The sequence below is a fragment of the Perca fluviatilis genome, chromosome 6, assembly GCF_010015445.1.
Source record: "Perca fluviatilis chromosome 6, GENO_Pfluv_1.0, whole genome shotgun sequence".
In the NCBI taxonomy this organism is placed as follows: Eukaryota; Metazoa; Chordata; class Actinopteri; order Perciformes; family Percidae; genus Perca; species Perca fluviatilis.
Window position 1 is genome coordinate 32,571,628 of NC_053117.1, and position 20,851 is coordinate 32,592,478.

The window sequence follows — 20,851 nt, forward strand, 5'->3', positions numbered from 1 at the left end:
TCAGAGACCTTAAAGCCATGGTTGAGTAGTTTTAAATTGTGACTGACCCGAATTGTTTGTGGCTCGTTGGTCTAGGGGTATGATTCTCGCTTTGGGTGCGAGAGGTCCCGGGTTCAAATCCCGGACGAGCCCATTATTTGCTCGAAGTCACTGCGATGTAGTTATTATGTGTGAGCACAATATTTAGTGTTAATATCTTAATAACACAATATTTCCAAAAAAATATTAATGCAATACGATGAGAACTATTATACATTAAATGTACCATATTATGAGGATTATGTGAGACGAAAAGATTATAATGGTAAAACCAGTGTAATTCAATTACTTTATACTTAATAAAACAAAATGAGAGGGCTCCAAACCAAACTTTGGATATTATTATTTTTTTTATCAAGAACTGCATGAATATGGCAATAGAAATACTATAAAAGAGACCTTTGTTTATGATTCTCTGACACAGTTTTTATGTTCACATAGATCTATGGCCTTGCAGTACCTGCTGTCGGCCGCATGAGGGAGACACGACCATTTTGAAAACCCAGAAGGCAACTGTCGACGTCACTACTGAATGACCCCCCCACCACATCCTCCACGCGCTGGCTGCTACTGGTGCTGCTGCTGCTATGTCTTGGATGTGTTTGAATGGCAGGACGAAAACAATCGCGTCCGCCTGTGAACTTACCGGAGATATCCTGCTGCTGACATTTTATCTACTCGTGTGTGTGTGCGTGTGTCATCCGCGGTGTGTCCGAGTCAAAGGGACGCTGTTGTAAAGAGGAATTGACGTCAAGCAAGCCTGATTTTATGCCCCCAACAGCATCACCGGGTAACGTTAAGCAAATTGTCACGGCTAATATTATCTGACTCTACCTTAACTAGCTTACTGAAACCGGCTCATTATTGACCGTAAACACGGTTATTTAGCTAGCTGGCTACATATTGGAGTTTTCTCGTACCTGGTTAGTTTAACGTTACTAATACCGGCAGAGTGTAGCTAGCTAGTTGAATCAAGACTTGAAGCTAACCTAATGTAACGTTAGCTAACGTTAGATTAAGTTTGGACTAAATGTTGCGACTCATTGACTTCTCCGTGTAATCTTTTCCATCGTTAGTTTCCCTAATAATCAAAAGCGAGGGAAAGAGTGTGTAGAAATGTGGGTGTCCAGGCAATATATAGGAAGACGTATTCAGATCCTTTAACGTTACTCCACTAACGTTACAAGTTACAAGTCCTGCATTCAAAACCCTACTTAAATGAAAGTTTGTATCAGCAAAATGTAACTTTGAAAAGTAATGTTAAATGTTCTCTGTCACTGTTTTACTATGATCTTTTTATTTCATATTACTGCCGCATTAATGTGCATGTTGTATTTTACCGCTGTAGATGTTTAAGTAAGGTATAAAAACGACAGATAGCAACAATACATAGCACAGGGCTGACAAGATTAAAATCACAGCAGCAGCAGATAAATAATGGCAGTGAGGCAGCTATAATCATGGTGTTTTAAAAGGGCAAAATAACTGAATTAAGATAAAAGATAGCACTATAACAGCTAAACGATCTGTCCCAGAGGCAGCATGTAAAGGGTGAACAGCATTGTACTTGAAAACTGAACCCTGTGGGGAAACCACAAGACAGAGGTGTTGTATTGAACCTAAACTGTCCCACAGAGACAGAAACATCAGCTTCAAGAGAGGATGATATAGTCTGGCTATAGGGCAAAATCAAATCTCCGGCAGATCGGGCTGGGTTTATCCAGTCTAATGATGAAACCCAATCCAAGGCAGATTAAGCTTGTGCAAATTTAAACTACTTTATACTGTTGGGTAGTTGAATCTACAGCAATGCACTTTTCTATAAAATCATCATATGTTTGTAGCATAGCTGTCCTGTGAGAATAGAATATCTGTATTGTCATTGTACAAGTACAGCGAGATTAGGCATGCAACTGCTGTGCCAATGCTGTAAAAATAAATTAGGTACAAAATAAAAATGCGTAAAAATAGCAATAAAGTTATAACATTACAGCATAAACAGCATCTGGCAGTATTAAAATAGTACAAATAGTTTTAGATATGTACACGAAAGTTAAACCGTGTACACTGAGGTTAATGTTTAGTTACAGCAACTTTAACTGTGTTGTAATAAAGTCAGTTGTGCACCGCTGACAGATTATGGGGGACACTTGGTAGACAGATTCATTCAATGCAGTTATAGCTCTAGGGGAAAAAGCTATTTTGTAGTCTGGAGGTGCAGGCGTAGAGGCCTTATAACGTCTCGAAAAATGGAAGGGGTCCAAACAGATGGAACCACATATCTCTAAAAAGTCAACATTTTTATGAGCTCAGAAAAAACAGCCCAGCTAATTCAAGAGGGTTTTTAAATGGTTTATTGAGCTTAAGAAGGGGGAGAATTTTCTCCACACATAAAGGAACACTTCATCCTTCAGTTTATCACAAACATTCAAAATCAACACATTTGGAGATGCATGGTTTTTCACAGGACAGGAAGGGTATGACAAATTGTAATCTGAAAAGTAACTAAAGCTGTCAGACAAATGTAGTAAAGCTAGATGAGACTGTGCCATTCATAAGAGAGCTGTTTATTACAGACCAGAGGCTGGGACCAATAGTAACAAATACCTCTTTCGTAAGACGAGAGGGGACAATATCTGAAGATGAATACAGGTAGGTTTCATGTGTGATACAATATCCATCAATACTGACAGGGCCACAGGCACAAAACAATTCAGAGAAGCAGGGCATAGGACTGATTTAGAAAGGTCATCATCACTAGGTGAAATACAAGCTCTGATAGTGTCAACCTCTCCTCAAAAATCTTTCTGTGATTTCAAAGGTAGCATCAGGGAGTGCAATAGCATGATTTAGTGCAGTATCTATTGCACTAAACAGCATTTTAGGGCTATGTGCATTTTTAGCTATGATATCAGAAAAATGCTTTGCTTTTGATGCTTTGACAAGGCGTTGCTAGGATACCTGGTGATCTCTCAGTATCTCATAGGACACTTGCAGTTTATCTTTTTTCCATTTCCTCTCTGCTTTTCTACACTTTTGTCTAAGGGCACGAGTCTCACCTTTAAGCCAAGGTTGGGCTTTGACTTTGGGTCGCTTCAGTTTAAAAGGGGCAACAAATATCAAGAATATCTGACAGTGGTATTAAACAGAGTAACTAGCTCATCTGGAGACCGAGAGGCGGAGGTTATCTCTGTAGGGCTAGCAAAAGGACAAGCTATGAAAGGGTGTGAAAAATTGTAATCGGAAAAGTAATTAAAGCTGTCAAACAAATGCAGCGGAGTAAACAGTACAACATTTGCGTCTGAGATGTAGTGAAGCTGAATTATAACGTTGCAAAAAATGGAACTACCCAACTAAAGTACAAGTACCTCAAATTTGTACTTAAATAAAGTTATTGAGTCAATGTAGCCTACTTAGTTAGAGTCCACAGCTGTCTGTTTCTACAGTCAGCATAAGGGAAAATCCCTTTAAGTTAATCTGATAGCCTTCATGTGATCTCTCCAGTGGTGAAAAGCTAGCAATCATGGTTCATATGATCATAATAACCCTGACATGTTCATAGTTGTTTTTTTTTTTCCTTCATTTTGGGAAAAGTTTTGAAAACAGTTTGGTTAATGTTAAATTTCAACCATTCATAAATGTAAGAGCAGACATAACGGCGATCAAACTTATTAACGTCTGTAATAATGCAAGGAATACTTAATATATTTTGTAAATATGGTGGTCAATTTTGACACCACATATAACTCTTATTTGTATATGTATATACAGCATTTGTAGAGATTTTCATGGTATTGGTGAAAATTCTTCAGGGCTCCAGACTGTGACCAAATGGTCGCATTTTGCAATCAAAACTTGAGTGTGCGACTGAATTTTACATCCAGTCGCACATGTGCGACCAGTAAATTTGCCCCATTTTTTTACACGTTAAACGTTGAAATTTCGGTACCTGAGAGCGCGTAAGCGCAAGCTTATCTGTCCTCTCTGAAAATTGACAGAGAGCAGAGCTCTGACACAAACACACACACTCGCACACACGCAGAGCTGCAGACGGAGCAAACTACGTGGGCTGTTTTGTTGAAGTCACAGTGAGTCACGGCGATGCTGATTAAGTGGTTTCAAGTGTGGTTACAGTTTTTCATAACTTCACGCAGACAGCGTTTGCTGCGATATGATATTAATGGCGAGCCGAAAGCAGCCGCGGTGCTGTTGACGTTACACTTCCTCGGAAACGAGCAGCACAACTGTGGTTTCGGTGCCCTGGGACTGAGGTTGTAGGCAACTTTATTTCTACAGCATCTTTCAGCAACAAGGCAATTCAAAGTGCTTTACATGAAACATTAAAGAGCAATTAAAACGGTCATGATGAAAGTAAAACAGGCTAAAAAATTATATACAAATACAATAATAAAAAAAATATATATATTTTTTACTGACATGACAGCGATGGGTCTGTCAGTTTATCTTCTATGTTGCATCTTCAAAAGTGACACTGAATTTGAAACAGAACATTGTAATTTCTGCATCTATTATAAAAGTATTTATTAGTAATACAGTGGAAATTAGTAGAAATGTGAATATTTTGGTTAGCATGTTGATTTACGGTGTGTGCCCCTACATTTTCTGGTTGTGCCCCTAACATTTTCAGTTGGGGGCCACTGTGCTCCTAGTGAAAAAAGTTAGTCTGCAGCCCTGTTCTTTAGAATTAATTGGAAATGTATGTGAACCCTGAGCAATACTGTAATGGAAAAGTAGATATTTGGCATTCAAAATGTTGTTAATGCAGCCAAAAGTAAACATGCCCAGTGTTTTAGGGTCTTAAATAAGTCATGCATTAATCTTAAGAGGTTTTTGGATTCCGTAAGTGTAAATAATACCTGTCAACAGGGCATGTTAATATATTTCCAGAGCTTATCATTATACTTTCAGAGCTTATCATATGTTTTGCTTGTAAGATAACATTCTGCTACCTAACTAGAACTGCAGCTGTTAAATAAATGTAGAAAGTAAAATGTTCAACATTTCTTCTTGAAATGTAGTTAAGGAAAGTTGTAAAAAAAAAAAACACCAGCACTTCAACATTGTGCTCAGGTGCTCAGAAGTATACAGTATGTGCTCTGTGGCTTTCTGCTTCCCGATCTCTGACCTCTAAGCTGGCCTCTGGGTATCTGGGTAAAAGTGAGGGATTGAGCCAGGCCAAGTCATGTCCATACCCTTTAATTTTGATGGTGAATGATGCTTTGATGTACACTCAGGATGAGTGGAGCACATGGACAATGCGTTCAGTGAACCACCACAATGCCCATAGCCATCTTTCTCTCATCTAATGACAGTCTTGGTTGATGATATCAGCCTGAGTACTGCGTGAAACAATAATTATGGGCCTTAGGTAAAGGTTGATGAGTCGATGCACAGCTTAACCTGCCCTTCACAGTATATAAAGAGACCCAGGGAGGAGACAGTTGACTGTGCAGATGTGAGAGGACACACCAGAGTCTGCTTCCAGGAACAGTCTGCTTTGAATTAATAAGGAACTAGCAAGGGGTAGCTGCTGTTTGGGTGTCTCCATTCATAAAAGGTACTGTATGCTTTATGCTTTACAATTAGCAGGAGTAATTTTTTTTATTTTTTTAAACTGACACCATAAAATCTGACATCACTATGGAGAATAGTTCTGCTGGCGTCTGATTCTGAGCCAACAGACGCATTTGAATACAAGCACAACAGTTTGAGTGGACTCACTCCACTTTCAGCATTAGTGAATGCAAACATACAGGCTGCTACGTGTCGATTACAGTACTAAAGGTATTAGTAGGTTTAGCATGCTTTGAAAATCTTAGATCATTTCATGGCAGGGGAGTTAAATCAAGATCCTGACCAAAAGTAGGCTAAGTTGAGATGTACTGTAGGACTGTCCACAAAATACTGCATACCCTTCATCTCCCACCAAACTAGTGCACAGTTGATTTGGTAAATGAAATGTATATGACAGAGATTGAGAGATTGACATTGTTGAAAAGGTAAGTCAAGAGTCAATAGAGTGCAGAGTGTCAGAAAAGTGTGGGAAGTTTCCATCAGCACTTTAACAGTCATAACCTTGCCTTTGCCTTTGATTAAGTTTGTTATTGCTTATCATATAACTGTTGAACTGATAAGCAGCTCTAACAAAAACAACACTTTTGAAGGTGTTCAGCTCACGATTATTTAGCACCATAATTATTCACTCATTTATTCAAAAGGTGTGTGGGTTTTGAGTGATGATGGTTTGCTTGGTTACACAAGTCCTGGAAGAATGGGTAAGTGTTCCCTCATGTACCATTTTGCGTTCAGATATCGTTCTTTTCATGTGTCGTTCACCGGCTGGTTGGTGGATATTAACTGTGTGAATTGGCCGCATCTCCTGCCTGAGCTCCTTCCTGTTAAACTTGTGGGACCAATCGGAGATTTTATTGTTGCTCAGTCAGGTGGTGAAGTTGATAAATGGCAAGGGAAATTTCTCACTGAGCTGGGTTTACACAGGTCCAAAGAACCCTGTGTGTGTGTGAGATGTGACATTATTGCTGTTAGTATGACATAAGTTTGTACTCATTTAACATATAAATTACAAATTGGGGCAAACGTGTGACTTTCTAAGAACAGAGAAGACTTTAAAGGCCGATCAGAGTAGAATCAGCTGCATGCCTTTGGGATCGGTGACTAGACATTTCCTCGTCCTGCTCCTCCCTCTTTTCTCCTATGCTGCTGGCTCTCTTGTAGAACTCATATTTAACACCATGGCAGAGGCCTTCACTGTTGTGGTGAAGGACTAACATCCCTGCTGTAGTTGGCCTTTTCCCACCACTCTTTATCTCCACAGCTACAAATAGCCCTTGGACTCTAAGTGCATGTGTGTCTGAGTGTGCGGGGACATCAGTCTGACCTGACATGCTGACATTTAAAAGCGGTTTCTGTATTTAATTGGACCATAGCCACACTAAGACCAAAGCAAAGGTCTGCCAGTGAACAAGGATTTTGCTCCTTCAGTCTTTATTGTAGCTTTACTGTTTGGATCTATGCTCTTCAAAGCAAAATAAGGGCTTCGAGCATGGACTAGAGGCATGAGTGCATGTTAAGTGTCCGTACTGCGTCCTGGGTTATCATCACAGCCAAGAAAGCAAGGTGACAGGCAGCAGTTTAACAGCTCCTCTTCCTCCTTGGTTATCTTGCTATATAGACAGATGATGCTGTTTATTTAAGGGTCTTTTTTTGCCTTAGGCTTGGTTGTTAACAGCCGTTATTTAAATGTGATGTGTGCACATAAGCCGCTTTCTGACCAAGTAGTTACAGGAATGTAGTTATAGGAAAAGTCCACTTCTAAGCTAACCACTCTCCCCCAAAACCGTTTTTGCCATTTGCATTCGCACTGGCCAAGTGGCCATAGGGACTGGTAGGAGGGGTAAGGGAGTGATGAAAGCACGGCAATGGTCTTCATAGCGTTAAAATCAGAAAACAAATACACCAAAAAAAGGATGAACTAAATACTAAATCTAATGTATATAGCATATTTGTCATAATTTATACAAGTCTCCCGAAGAGAAACGGGTATCTCTCTCTCTCTCCCCCGCCTCTGCCTGCTGCGCTGTGGACGGCGAAATAAAAGTCTTATTTACGAAAGCGGTCTGAGACACGTCCAGCTTACAGCGGGGTCTCTGAGCATGACTGTCCGAGTGGCGAGCTAGCGGCAGGCGCCTGCTGGCTGTCGCCTGACAGGCTGTCGCCTCAGTTTATGGCGCTTCTCAACTCCGAAAACTTTGAAGCAAATTGTCAATTCGGCATCAATTTTCACAAGAATGCCTATATTCGAAATCTAAACATTTCATTTCTCGCCTAAAATGTTGTCAGAAGTGAATTTAGTGATGAATAAAGAAAATTGTTAAAATTGTCCCGCTGTTGGTCTGTCTGTACCGGAAACCCGACCATCGTTGACCTAGGTCCCTATGCTGAAAAGGGAACAGCGAAAAGACCCTGCCCTGAAGTAGGAGAGTTGTAACTGAAAGAGTTACAGGAACTGCGGCCAGAGGAACTTAAAAATTCCCAAATTGGTCCAGTCGGAACAGGAGAAAAAAAGGGTTCTAGGAATTTTATGTTCTAGGAACTGCAAAAATCCCTCCGGTTGGAAAGCGGCTAATGTGATACTAGTGCCTATTTGTTGGCACTTAAATGATACGTGAACTCTGCCTTTAACCTGTTTGTGTAGCCAGATGTTAGATTGCAACACAGTAGTACCCAAATGTTTATCCAGGGCAGGCCTGCCATATGCTGCTGCCTTTAGTCACTCCTAAAGATTTTGTCACACACCTTGCCTCTCCTCTCTCTCTTCATGAAAAATAAATGTGGAAAGGAAGAGCGATATCACTTTACTTCCAGATGCGTGTTGGAGGGAGAGGTGCAGGGCTTATTGTCGATGTGACCAGTGTATCTTACAGCAAGTACTGTACACTACGAGGGAAAGCTTCAAGTAGGGTTGGGTGATATGACCTCTAGATACCTCTAGGTAATACAGATTTATGTTCTCTTTTTGTTAAACCTTTATTTGACCAGGTCAAATATGAAGACTTTGGCCAAGGCAGTAGCATAAGAAATTGCTGAAAACCACCATAGCACTTCCAGTAGTCCAAATTATGGCCAGCGTTATCAGCTTCCTCAATTTAATTTAGATGTCACACATTTAAGGTTGTGGATTAGCCAAAAACACATTATTTTATGGAAAGTAACTTCAGACGAAAATGTACTAACAATGAGTATATAGCTATCCCAATATATTATAGTATTGTGTAATGTAATGGAAGATTAAAATATGAAAAGTCCAACAGTAGTGAAAAATGTCCATCACGTTTTCCTTATTTTCTTAAGATTACTAGTTTTTTAAAATACCCGAAGAAAAATTGTCAATCCACATTCTGTCAATAAGCATATCAGCGCTTTTATCCACTCCTGGCTTCATCCTGTGCTTCACTAACAATAGCAGCCTGCAGTAAGGAGGGCAAAGTTCAGCGCTCCTGCAACTTTTTACAAGGATTGTGTAAGAGACAAGTGATGGGGAGAGAAATGAAAAATTGGAGCTGAAGAGTCTTAAGAGGATTTTTTTCTTATTTCCCATAACCTGTTTTCCCCCCTACTTCAGAATAAGGTCTCATTAGATCAAGTAGAGGAGGAACATTTGGGAGAGAGGGTACAATTAATTGGGGAGAGGGTGACATATGGAAGAGGAGAGTCTTCTCTTTACCTCGTCAGCTCAGGGAGGACAAAGTTGGTGAAGTAAGATAAAGCAGTCAGACTGACCTTTTGAAAGTTGTATTTTATCTGTGGAAAGTCAACTTTTTGTTCAGCTGTTCAAACAGCTGCCCAACACGTACGTCGTACACACATGTATATTGTTGACCACTGAGCAGTTGGATTGTTGTGCTTTGCTCAAGGGCATCTCAGCAGTATATGTAAAGAAGCTGTCTCACTTATTTTGACTCATGGCATTTATAAGCAAGATTTCTAGAGTTTCTTAGTCCTCAGTGATAGAAACTTGGTCATATTGGCTGGCAGCATGTAGTGTTTCTCTACAGCTTCAGCTGAATTGGATGTTTGCAGCTGCAGTATTTCCCCGTCAGATGTCCTCTGCCAGCTAACGAAATAGTCTTGTCTTTATGTAGCCGCATTTGAATCAACAAGGAATGCTCATTGCGAGGGTTTGGCTCGGTGCTGGACTTGTGGCCTTAGCGTAAGATTGGAATTTAAAGAAGGAAAGTCGATGGGTAGAGCCAATACAGAACATTTAAGCTGGCAGCTGCCATTTCAGATTTCTTTCTTCTTCACTGCCTCTTTTCTTTTCTTTCATCCTTTCCTATTTCTTTCTTTCTCACCGGTCAGTCGTTACCTTCTTTTTAACTGCCTCTTTCTCTCCTCCACAGTTCACTGCACTCCTGAGAAGCTCGCTGCTCTCCTGAGGCATTTCCTCCTCTCCGCTCGCTATTCCCCGACTCCATCTCTGCTCCCAGGTAACCTGTGGGCATTACTCGGCACGCTCGGAGCTTCAGGGCAGACAGACTGACTCAGGCGCTTTACACACCATCTACAATTAGAGCCTCTGTAGGAAAAGGTAAGCGAAAAATGAATGGGTCTGTTTATTCCGCCCAGTTTTGCATGTGGACCTGCAGGGTGCACTGAAATGAATCGGTGCTCTGTGGGTTGGAGCAGGGCATTACAAAACATTACAGTTTTCCCTGTGTGGTGTGTGTACATTAAAGTTTGTGTCAGGGAGGCTTGCATACTATTATTCCCACCCACATTGGCTGATGTAAAATGTGTGTGTGTGTATATATATATATATATATATATATATATATATATATATATATATATATATATATATATAGTAATTCTTGTGTATAAAACTGGGCATGTTTTAAGTGACATGATTAAACAATTTCTGAATCCTGCATGTCTGGTTTGCGTTTAAGAGAGTGTTTCTGTATTCATTTGCTGGTTTATTACACTGGTGTCACTGATAGTGTGTGCGTTGTCTGGTGAATGTGTGCTTGTCTGTAATTGTATGTAATTGATGGCTGTGTTTATCCCACTGATTTCCTCCTCCCTCTTTGTGCTTTGTGCTCTAGGTAGGCTTTTGGGTTTACTTTGGGTGTTAAGTTTACTGTTAGGATCAGCTCCTTACCTACTAAACGATATCAATGAGGGTTAGGTATCAATGCTCTTTTTTTGAGTACTGGCCTACATCTATTTTGCCTAGTATTCAAAACTGTTGCGTGCCTAAAACTTGGCACCAAATGCTTCTTTAAATTCTCTATTTTGATTAGTTGATCAGATATTTCTTCATTTAAGTAATAATTTTAGTATTTTATTTATGCAATGTTATTATGTAGCTGTATGTGTAGAGATGGGTTCAAATGGGTTTTTGTGAACAAGCTTATGTATGTTTACATTCAGTGCTTCTATTGCCAAATGTGTAGTTTAGAAAACTTTCTTTTTGTTATAAAAGTTTAAGCATTTCTTCTCTTATTCTCGTCTCGCCCCCACAGATCAGAATCCACCAGCCAGTGAAGAAGCCATGCTTATCTGGTCCCCTCATGGCCGTGCCACTATGATCATCACTCTTCTCCGGTCCCAGCTTATGTTTGTTCTGGCCCTGACTGTGCTTCTCTGCCCCTTGGGCCGAGTAGCATGTCAGGGGGAAGCTCAGAAACAGTCCCCTGCTCAGGTGCTCCAGGACCTCCTGTCCCGCTATGGAGACAACAGCACCATCACAGTGCCCCAGCTGCGCTCTCTGCTGGCCCTCCTCAGCCAGAGTCAGGATGAAGGGGACAGCGACAGCAGCAATGTGGCCGAGACACCTACAACAATCCCACCTCCCAAATCGAACCGCTCCAAGGTGAGAACAAAAGCGTTCCCTTATCTTGTGTTAGCACTTTGAGGTGATAGGGTGCTCCACTGTGGCTGGACAGATGCAAATTGAATCAATGCAGGTAAAGCAGCCACATTTTGGTATTACCTTTTTATAATGTTCTGTTACTTGCCTTCAAGTGTTAATTAGGAAAAATGAGGAGAGGGCCGCCCTGATGAATAGAGGTTTAAGTCTTTGACTACGAAAAACAACACCATCTCTGTCTTTCCTGTCATTCCTTCATTATCAATCAATTATATTTTCCCCGCAGAAAATAGTTTAAAAAAAAAGAAGAAGCAGCCAGTGTCCCAGAGTCCAATTTGAGGTCTTTTAAATTTCTTGTTTTTATATATATATTTTATATACAATTATATAAAAGAGAGAAAAGCACCAAATCTTTACATTTGAGGAACTGGAACCAGCAATAAGTAATCAAAAGTATTATAAATAAAATAATTATTGTTAGTTGACTAATCAGTTAATTATTTCTGCTACATAGTTTAATATACAATGTGCATAATCTTGATATGGAACCGCTGCTGAATACAAAGAGTACACTGAAAGCTCATAAGTAGCTTCATAAATTAAACTAGAGTTGCAGTTTATGGGTTCCTTTTATTGCCTTCTTTAATTACTGAATCCTGACATTGACTGGCTCCCATCATCAGTTAGAGGTCTTTATTACTAGTAACTCTTCAGTGTTGGGTTGGGACTAAATTATATTCAGTCTAATCAGGTCTGGGTAGGAGCTCTCTGTAGACGTGTTTAAGGTCAATATACCCAAAGTGTATGTACCCTCTTTCATTGACGTGCTATAGCCTGTGATAAAAGAGCGTTGATGTAAAGCTTGTTCACATTGGAAAAGGGAGTGGTCAGTGTAACGACTGTCTCCTTAAGGCCTAAACAAACAAGGGATGTTCATACAGTACCAGGTATGTCAAATATAATTTCTTAAGGATAATTCAAATAATGCAAGTTGTGAGTGTGTGTTATCAGTTGTCAGTGAGCTGTGACTGTTGGATCAATAAAAAAAAAACGTATGTGCTAAGAAGTTACATGATGTATAAACAATAGATAAACCAACCATAACCAAACCAAAGAAAACAAGCATGTGTGCCATGTGGCTCTTTCACACGAATCCTGCTCCCCAACCGGTGCAGTAAGGGCAGGAAGGTGTGGCCGAACAGTTAAGCAGGACCTGGAAGCTAGAGGCAGAGGTTAGATCGGGATGTGTGATATTTGGGTATAGCTCTAGATTATAAAATAGATCTGGCAGAACTAGAGCTTGCTCTAAATTTTAGAGGTCTGGCAGAGTATTAATTTAATAATGTTTAAATGTACTCTACTTCCCCGGGTAGAGGTGGGGGGGGGGGGGTAGATCCAAAAAAATTCTTTGATCATAAAGCACCATGTTACTCTACAATTCTTCTTTGGTGACAAACAGAGTGTTGGCTGCGTTCTATATGTCTGGTGTATGAAATGTTTGTATTTTTTATAAACCATGATAAACTCGTCACATCTCTCGTCCGTGTCCAGGCGCCATCTCACTCCTTCTTCCTCTACTTCTTCTTCTTCTCTCGTACTCAAACATCCAGTAATCCACTCATTTTCTTTTGTGATTATTATTTTTAGATTTTTAGATTTTGCCACAACAGGATGTCACCAGAAGAGACCTGATGCGTTGTTTTTGAGAAGGTGCACATTATCTGTGTCAAAACTTCTGGCAGAGCCTTAGAGCCCCTGCAACACTCTGAAGCAGAAGGGGTGAATCCAGCTTTAGTCCTGCCTGAAAAAAGCAGGAGCCACCAGTGTCAGATAGCTGAAATATTTAGCATATTTCCCATGCTTAGAGGCGTGGATGATTGACTCACTTGCTGATCTGCTTTTGAATAGATTTACCCGGAGTAATGGTGACAAAGTTATAACTTCTTCTGAGAAATGAGATTGAACGACGGGTTTTTGTTGGAATGCACCATTGTGGGTTGCTGTCTTTAGCTGTATGATTATGAAAAACAGGCAGGTGTCAGACTTAGAACAGCCAATAACTGCCACTGCTCTCCCCATTTAGTGCCCTGGCCTCTCCTTAGTTATCTGTTCAGCCACGTGTCACCTGCATGTTGCTAAATACCTTTAACTGGCAGCTACTCGTCACTGAACATGTTGCATTCCAACATCACGGCTGCCACAATAAATGATTTGTTGGTTATGCTGAGAACAGTTTGTGCCATCATTGAATAGAATATTGAATACATTTCCTGCTGTTGTGGAAAACACCACTTGTCTTTAACTCAGCTTCACTTTTTTTCCTCAGGAGATGAAATTCTAACTGGCTCCTGTGTCCCAATATAGGAATGAAATAGAAACAGTTAGATTTTTCAACTTGACTTTTGAGATAGAGATAGAATTTTAGAAGTTGACATCACTGTATGTCTCCTATCTGCCTTTTAATGGCTGTGAGGCATCCCCTCCATCTGTATTTGTCCAGTTCTCCAGTGTTCGTACATTTTTTTAGTAGTTTTGTTTAAATCTCAAGCAATCTTATAGCAGACACCCTACATTTAGAAATAATATAAAAGGAGTCAGTATAAGCAAAATAAGACATTTTGTTGAAAATTATAGAATTAATATTATATTATATATATATATAATAATATAGAATTAATGGAAATGGCATAGCTCTTAATCACTGTATGTAAGCACCTGAAGCAGACAACATACTATATATTTATCTTGTAGTTGGTTTAGGACAGTAACTACTACTTTTTTCACTATTGAATGATATGAATGTAATGTTTTGATTAATTGATGAATAAAACCTTGGAAAATGGTAACTTTACTAAAGGCCCAAGGTGCATGTTCACGTCTTGTTTTGTTCAACCAACAGTCCAAAACCATAAAATATATAACTTATACAATATACATAAACGAAATAGGCAGCAAAATATCACATTTGAGAAGCTAGAAACTGACAATGTTTGGTCTTATTGCTTGAGAAATGAGCTAACGATTAATTCATTTCTAAATATGTTTGGATGTAATTAGCTAAATCTGATCAAATTTTTTTTAAAGCTAAAATGCACTCAAATATGAGCCTGCCTTGTGTCTGGTTAAAATTTAAAGCACTCTGACCTGTCACGAATTCATCCTGGATAATTCAGTTGTGAAGTGAAATGGTAATTTCTTCTGCCCTGACTGATGTATGTTTTCATTTCCAGTGCTTGCCTGCAGACACGCTGGCAATTTACAGCATCAGCGAGCAGTCCCGACTGGATGGGCAGGGCTTACGGGAGCTGTGCCCCACCATGCTGCAGCAGTTGGATGCTGGCTCCTGCAAGGCGCAAAAAGAGGAAGAGTCAAGCATTGACCCCTCCCCCAGGCCCTCAGATGCCGAAGGTAAGCACCAACTTGTTACTTATCATTCATATAAAATGTTATGTAATCTTTGTCTAGCTTGTTCTGTAATGAACTCCAGGTTTTACAGTCTATTGTAAATTTAAAGGATAAAGTCTGGTGACTTTCAAAATTTTTCTAAACATCAGCAAATCCAATGAAAAGACCAAAACCAAAAATAAATTGATCCCATTAAGTATTGTTTGTGTAGCTAAAGTCTGATTCAGGTTAGTTCTCTGTGCCAAAAGCTCCAACACCTGTCCAAAAACACAATTAGCCACACCGTTGTGTTGACGTGTTTTGTCAATATAATGAACTTGGCCAATGTAATTTATTTTCACTCAGTCCCACACTGTCCTGCTGCCGCAAACACTCATTAGTGCCCCAAAACTGCACTTACAAGTCGTCCCCAAAGAATGTGGAATTCACTCCTTTTTGAGTAACGTTTGCTGAAGCTACTGAAGTCTTTTTTTTTTTTTTTTAATGACAGAATATATCCATGACGCATTTAAAAAAAAAAAAAAAAAGATTCAGTAGTAACTGATGGGTTTGTGACTAAGAAATGCAGGCAAGGTGTGGAAGTTGGAGAAACGGACTAACATATTGTTGGTTTTGGTCTTTTCATGGGATTTGTTGACAATAGCAAAAATATAGGGTAGCAGTCTTAACCTTACGTTTGTACTTTTTGATATAATGATGGCATTTTTGTTGTCTGTTGGTCAAACTTTGATGTTGGCTGTATTTCTTTATACACTCTTCTTTATTTGTCTATTGTATATCTGAACTCTTTCACTCTCTAGAGTGAGTATAGTCATTTCTGTCAATAACTAATTGCATTACAAGTTTTCCCCTCTGCTCCCTTGTTTTCTATGCAATTGTATTTTCAGCGTAATGCAGTGGGACCTTAAAACACATTTCTTTAACAGATCTGAACTCCAAATGTGTATTTTGTTGCCTGGAGACAGTGATATCATGATGTACCCAAGGGAGATGAAAGCCAAAACAGCATGCAGTTAGCCCAGGCTCCGATTGCATTTCTCAGTTTGGCTTAAAAACCAACACTTTTAGACTCCACAATCCTGCCTCAGTCAGCATATACGGTATGTAGCAGAGAGCTCATCCAGGTAAAGACAGTGGGACAGGAAAGCATCCGTGCCACAAACTTCTCTTCTTTCCTTGGCTGCTGACTCACTGTAACTACATACAGACTCCAGACACACCCATTAGAATGTCCTTGAGAACCCTGCAAGCCATTTTGGCATCTCCATCTAATTTAACAAGCCTTTGAGTTTGTGTTGAGTGGAAGCTAAATTGGCATTGCAGAATGTGGCTGGTATAAAAAGCTAACTAATGACAGATTTGGATAATTTGGTCAACTGTGATGTTCTGCCCTCAAACCTGCAGCAGAACTGATGTCCGAAAGCAGCAATGCTTAGGAATGTTAATTGTATTTTAGTAGTTTCCACTAAAAGAAAATTACAGCTTTCCTTATGAATGTGATGACTATAATCACATTGTGCTGCAGCTAAGCCAGCTCACAAATTTCAGTTCTTACTTTTGACCCAGTTTGTTTTATATTTGGCAGGTCTAAGATAACTAGTTTAATGGCCCAGAGCTCTGGCTCTATTTCTCCCACTTCACTGACAAATTTGTTTTCTCTTATCATCCACTCATATGCCCTCAGCTCGCCTCACACTTGCCCTTGTAGACAGCTTATTTTGGCTTCAGAGCTGTTTTTCTTTGCCTAGGCTGTTGAGAGCTGCCAGCAGCAGGGAGGCAGATGCCATGGAAATTCATCTCTACTGCAGATCTCACTGACGTTTATAGTCTGATCTGTTCTCATTATCTAAATACGAAGTTTTGCTTTTCTCAGAGATCACATTAGATCAGATTCACTATCAAAACACATGTTAAAGTCAAACATCCCTCCCCTAACCAGCATCTTTTTACCTGTTTTAAAGTCGTTGATGCTGATTTAGTGGCTTACAGCTTAGAGTCTTGAAGTTGGTGTGGTTTTCACACTACAGGACTCACCGGCAACAGGAGGTCACACACTACAAGACTAGACTTAGATCGGTGCACAGGCCACACTAGAGAATCTAGGTGCAATTAGCAATATAGCAATTTTACCTTTAATTTGTCAAAATATTAGGGCTGCAACTAACATTTATTTTTATTATCTATTATATTATTTATGAAATGTCAGAAAATAGTGAATATTTTCAGAAAATAGAGAAAAATGTCCATCCTAGTTTCATAAAGTCCAAGGTCTTGTCTTTAAATGTCTTGTTTTGTCAGTACAAAAAAAACAAAGATATTCAGTTTAATATGATACAACAGAAAAACCTGGAAATCTTCATATATGAGAGGCAGAAAACTGCATTTTTGCATGAAAGATTACTTTAACGATTAACCAATTATCAAAATAGTTGGGCATTATTTTTCTAGCGATCGTCTAATCGATTAGTTGACTAACCGTTGCAGTTCTACTAAATATATATTTTTATGTTATTTGCCAAATAATAATTAGATCTTAATTTTATGTTGTTTGTCCCCATTTTTGTGCCTTTTTCCATTATTAAATGTTTTCCTAGAGACTTGAGTTGTACCTTCATCTTTTGAAGAAGTCCGCCTCTGCCTTCACCACCAAGCCTCGTAATGTATTTTCGGTTACACAGCGTTGGATATATCATACATTTCTTAATTTAACCTTTCTTTCCTATAAACTTCACAGGTGCTGCAGCCTCAGACAAAAATGGCACAAACCTTTTAAATAATATTCACTAGCCTTATTCCTTTTCTACAGGTGTCAGTTAAGGCAGTTGTTCCCACATATTTCGGAGTCATGACTAGTTCAAAAAGAGCGATGTTCCTTTCCTATATTGTTTCATTTGAATCGTTTTTCAGAGTCTCTTCACCTTGAGATAACAAGAGCTGAGTTAAATGAATTAAAATATTGTATAATGTCATCTGTTAACATTCAAAATCACATGTAGATTTGTTGCATTGAAATGCAAGACATTTTTACTTTTATCTCCTTGCATTTCAATACAGCTGATACAGATAAAATGCAATAAGATAAGTATTTGTTTTCTAAGATGATTTTTAGGTAACATAATTTAGCTTTTCATTTATTTGACCCCAATATAATTGTATTGAAAGAAAACATGTTGTTTTATTGATAATGCAGTGCCCTAGCTGCATTTAGAGCTGCCTTACCACACATTATGCATGGAAGTTTGTTTTAACACTTTCCTCTTCCATCCAACCTCTTGTCACTCAAACCTCCAGTGTGGGGCTTTTCTTTCCTGAGCGTGACAGTGATCAATGCCTTCTCCCTCACCGGAGTCTTCATCATTCCCTTCATGAAGACGCGCTATATGAAATACTTGCTCATCTTTTTCATCGCTCTTGCCATTGGCACGCTGTACTCCACTGCCATCCTGCAGCTCCTGCCAGAGGTTTGCTATTCATCCATACATATTTCTATCTACATATTTTACTCATAGATATTTTCACATCCCATAAACTTTTTCTTTTGCTTTTCAAAAACACAAACACCAAAGCTGAAAGCTTCTTTAGTTCAATTTAGTGCCACACAGCTGAAAATAGTGCACCTTTGGCCAAGCGCTCTTTTGTCTGTCCTGTAGTCACATCTGTTTCCGCTCCTTCCTGCCTTTGTGTTCCCTCTGTGGTTTTCTCGGGCTCTAATAAGCACTGTGGAATGTTTTTTACTTACTGCATCACCGATCATCTGGCGGTGCTTTTCTGTTTGTGTGCACTGTATGTTTGTATCTGTGTCTGTGTCTGCACCTTTTCTGGCAATGTAATATAGGCCAGCTATGAGTTTTTTATTGGAGAGGAGATAGTTTTGCTCTTTCTTCTACCACACCAGCATGTAAAAGACTTGGTAACAGTGTTTCACTCACTTTATTTTTTGGCTTTGGATTCATACATTTCAGTTTGTGCGCAGCACCCTTACAGCGTCCTTCAAAGTGAAATGTGACCCCTTGTTAGTGATGCTCCTTCTGCTACTGTTGGGCTATTTAAAGTCAATTTGCCCCCTTTTGTTCTGCAGTGTGTTCCTTGAGGCTAGGACAGTGGTACAGGTGCGTGCGTGCTTGCGTGCGTGCGTGCGTGCGTGCGTGTGTGTGTGTGTGTGTGTGTGTGTGTGATATTTTACTTTAATCACTTCCCCCTTCTATCAAAATGCATGGGGTTCGAGGACTGCTTCAAAAGACAACAAATTCAAATGAAAGGTGGTGTCACTTCTTTTGATCTGTCTTTAAATGGACAAATACGCCTGTTGTCTCTGGTGTCTTTGAAATCTCTTTTTTTTTCTCCTCAGGTTGATTTAATTCAATTCTTCCTTTCTTTTCAGGGAGTTAACTGGTTGGTGTTCTCTTTTTTTTTGTCCCTTACCTTGGTAATTAATCTGATAAAATAATTTCTCAACTAACTCCCTCTCTTTTTTTTTCCTCACCTTCCCCCTTTTGTTCTTTTGCCTCCTCTCCGTTGATCAGTGTGGGGTTATGGGATCCTGTGTGTGACACTGATCTCTCTGTGTTCGCTGGTCGGGGCAAGCGTGGTGCCCTTCATGAAGAAAACCTTTTACAAGCGACTGCTGCTCTACTTCATAGCCCTGGCCATTGGCACGCTCTACTCCAACGCCCTGTTTCAGCTCATCCCAGAGGTAGTGTCGATGCTGCATTGACTCACATAGCTGCAGCTCCTTCACAGTGCAGGGTTGCTATGCAGTTTCAGGGAAGAGGATGAGTTCTTGTTGATAATAATATTGAGCTATAGAGTGATATGCTCTAATTGGCAGCCACCTTTCCACCATCAGCATTAAGTGAATTAAAGTGATGGTTCGGAGTAATTTCACCCTAGGGTCCTTTGCACCATGACCTCAAGCCAAGCACTCCCCCAGAAGCTTTTTTCAGCTGGGTCTAACATTGGGAGAGTTAGCTAGAGTAGCGTTATCAGCTGAATAGCTTAGCGCAGGGGCTAATGGATCCGACGTGTCTCTTAACATTACCCCACTAATAATGCCCGAAATGATACCAAACGTCTACAGTAGTACAAATAGGTTATGCACTCATAAAACGATGGATTGTAAAGTTTGTAAGTACACCAGAAGTTTATGAACACTTGCCTGCTGGCTTCTGCTCTCTGCTGCTGCTGCTGTTACTACCGGGCAGTAAGAGTGCTTAGGGCCGTCTACAAATTACAACAGCGAAAAGAGATGCAACAAAAATATTTATTAATTTAATGATTAAATAAGGTAATGTCTCCAAACTTACCTCAATTATAACTTGTCTCCTGCTAGTTATTCTACAGTACTTACTTTAAAAAATAAGTGAAATTAAAAAATATTTTTGTTGCATCTCTTTTCGGTGTTGTAATTTGTAGACGGCCCTAAGCACTCGTCTTAGAGCAGCAACAACAGCAGAGAGCAGAAGCCAGCAGGCAAGTGTTCATAAACTTCATTTACTACTGTAGACGTTTGGTATCATTTCGGGCATTATTAGTGGGGTAATGTTAAGAGACACTTCGGATCCATTAGCCCCTGCGCTAAGCTATTCAGCTGATAATGCTACTTTACGCTAACTCTCCCAATGTTCGACCCAGGTGAAAAAAGCTTCTGGGGGGGTGTTTGGCTCGAGGTCATGGTGCAAAGGACCCTAGGGTGAAATTACTCCGAACCATCACTTTAAGGAACGAGCAAAACTCAGAACTATAATTTGAAAAAAAGAAAATGCATAGTAATCCTTGTCACTGGAAATCAGGAAAAGCATAGATCAGCCACTCTACTCGCCTCACATTTCAAAACAGGAATTCAAAAAGCAGCATTTACAAAGCAAATTAAGGGTCAATGTATTATTTATCATATTTGGGAAAAACTTCACAAAAGCAAGTCTTGACTGACTCATATGTAGCGGTGGTCGATATTAAATTGAATATGGTCCTGCAATAAATTGTAACTTTGTGAAG

General features: G+C 39.7%; 1 protein-coding gene and 1 non-coding gene across 4 annotated transcripts in view; both read left to right on the top strand.

The window, feature by feature from the left end:
- The first annotated feature begins 60 nt into the window (after positions 1-60).
- trnap-ugg lies at positions 61-132 on the top strand. The gene has a single exon. It is a non-coding gene; the product is annotated as a tRNA-Pro (tRNA).
- Positions 133-572: 440 nt separating this feature from the next.
- Positions 573-20,851, top strand: part of slc39a14 (solute carrier family 39 member 14) — a 38,626-nt gene continuing 18,347 nt past the window's right edge. The window contains exons 1-5 of one of the 3 annotated variants that reach the window (XM_039802543.1): positions 573-829; positions 9,981-10,168; positions 11,106-11,455; positions 14,683-14,860; positions 18,149-18,318. In XM_039802543.1, coding sequence (XP_039658477.1) covers positions 11,135-11,455; positions 14,683-14,860; positions 18,149-18,318 — 669 coding nt within the window. In that variant the 5' untranslated portion in view covers positions 573-829; positions 9,981-10,168; positions 11,106-11,134. Of the gene's footprint in view, positions 830-9,582; positions 9,825-9,980; positions 10,169-11,105; positions 11,456-14,682; positions 14,861-18,148; positions 18,319-19,380; positions 19,551-20,851 lie in introns of those variants that run through there. The other 2 variants (XM_039802541.1, XM_039802542.1) reach the window with 2 other exon arrangements.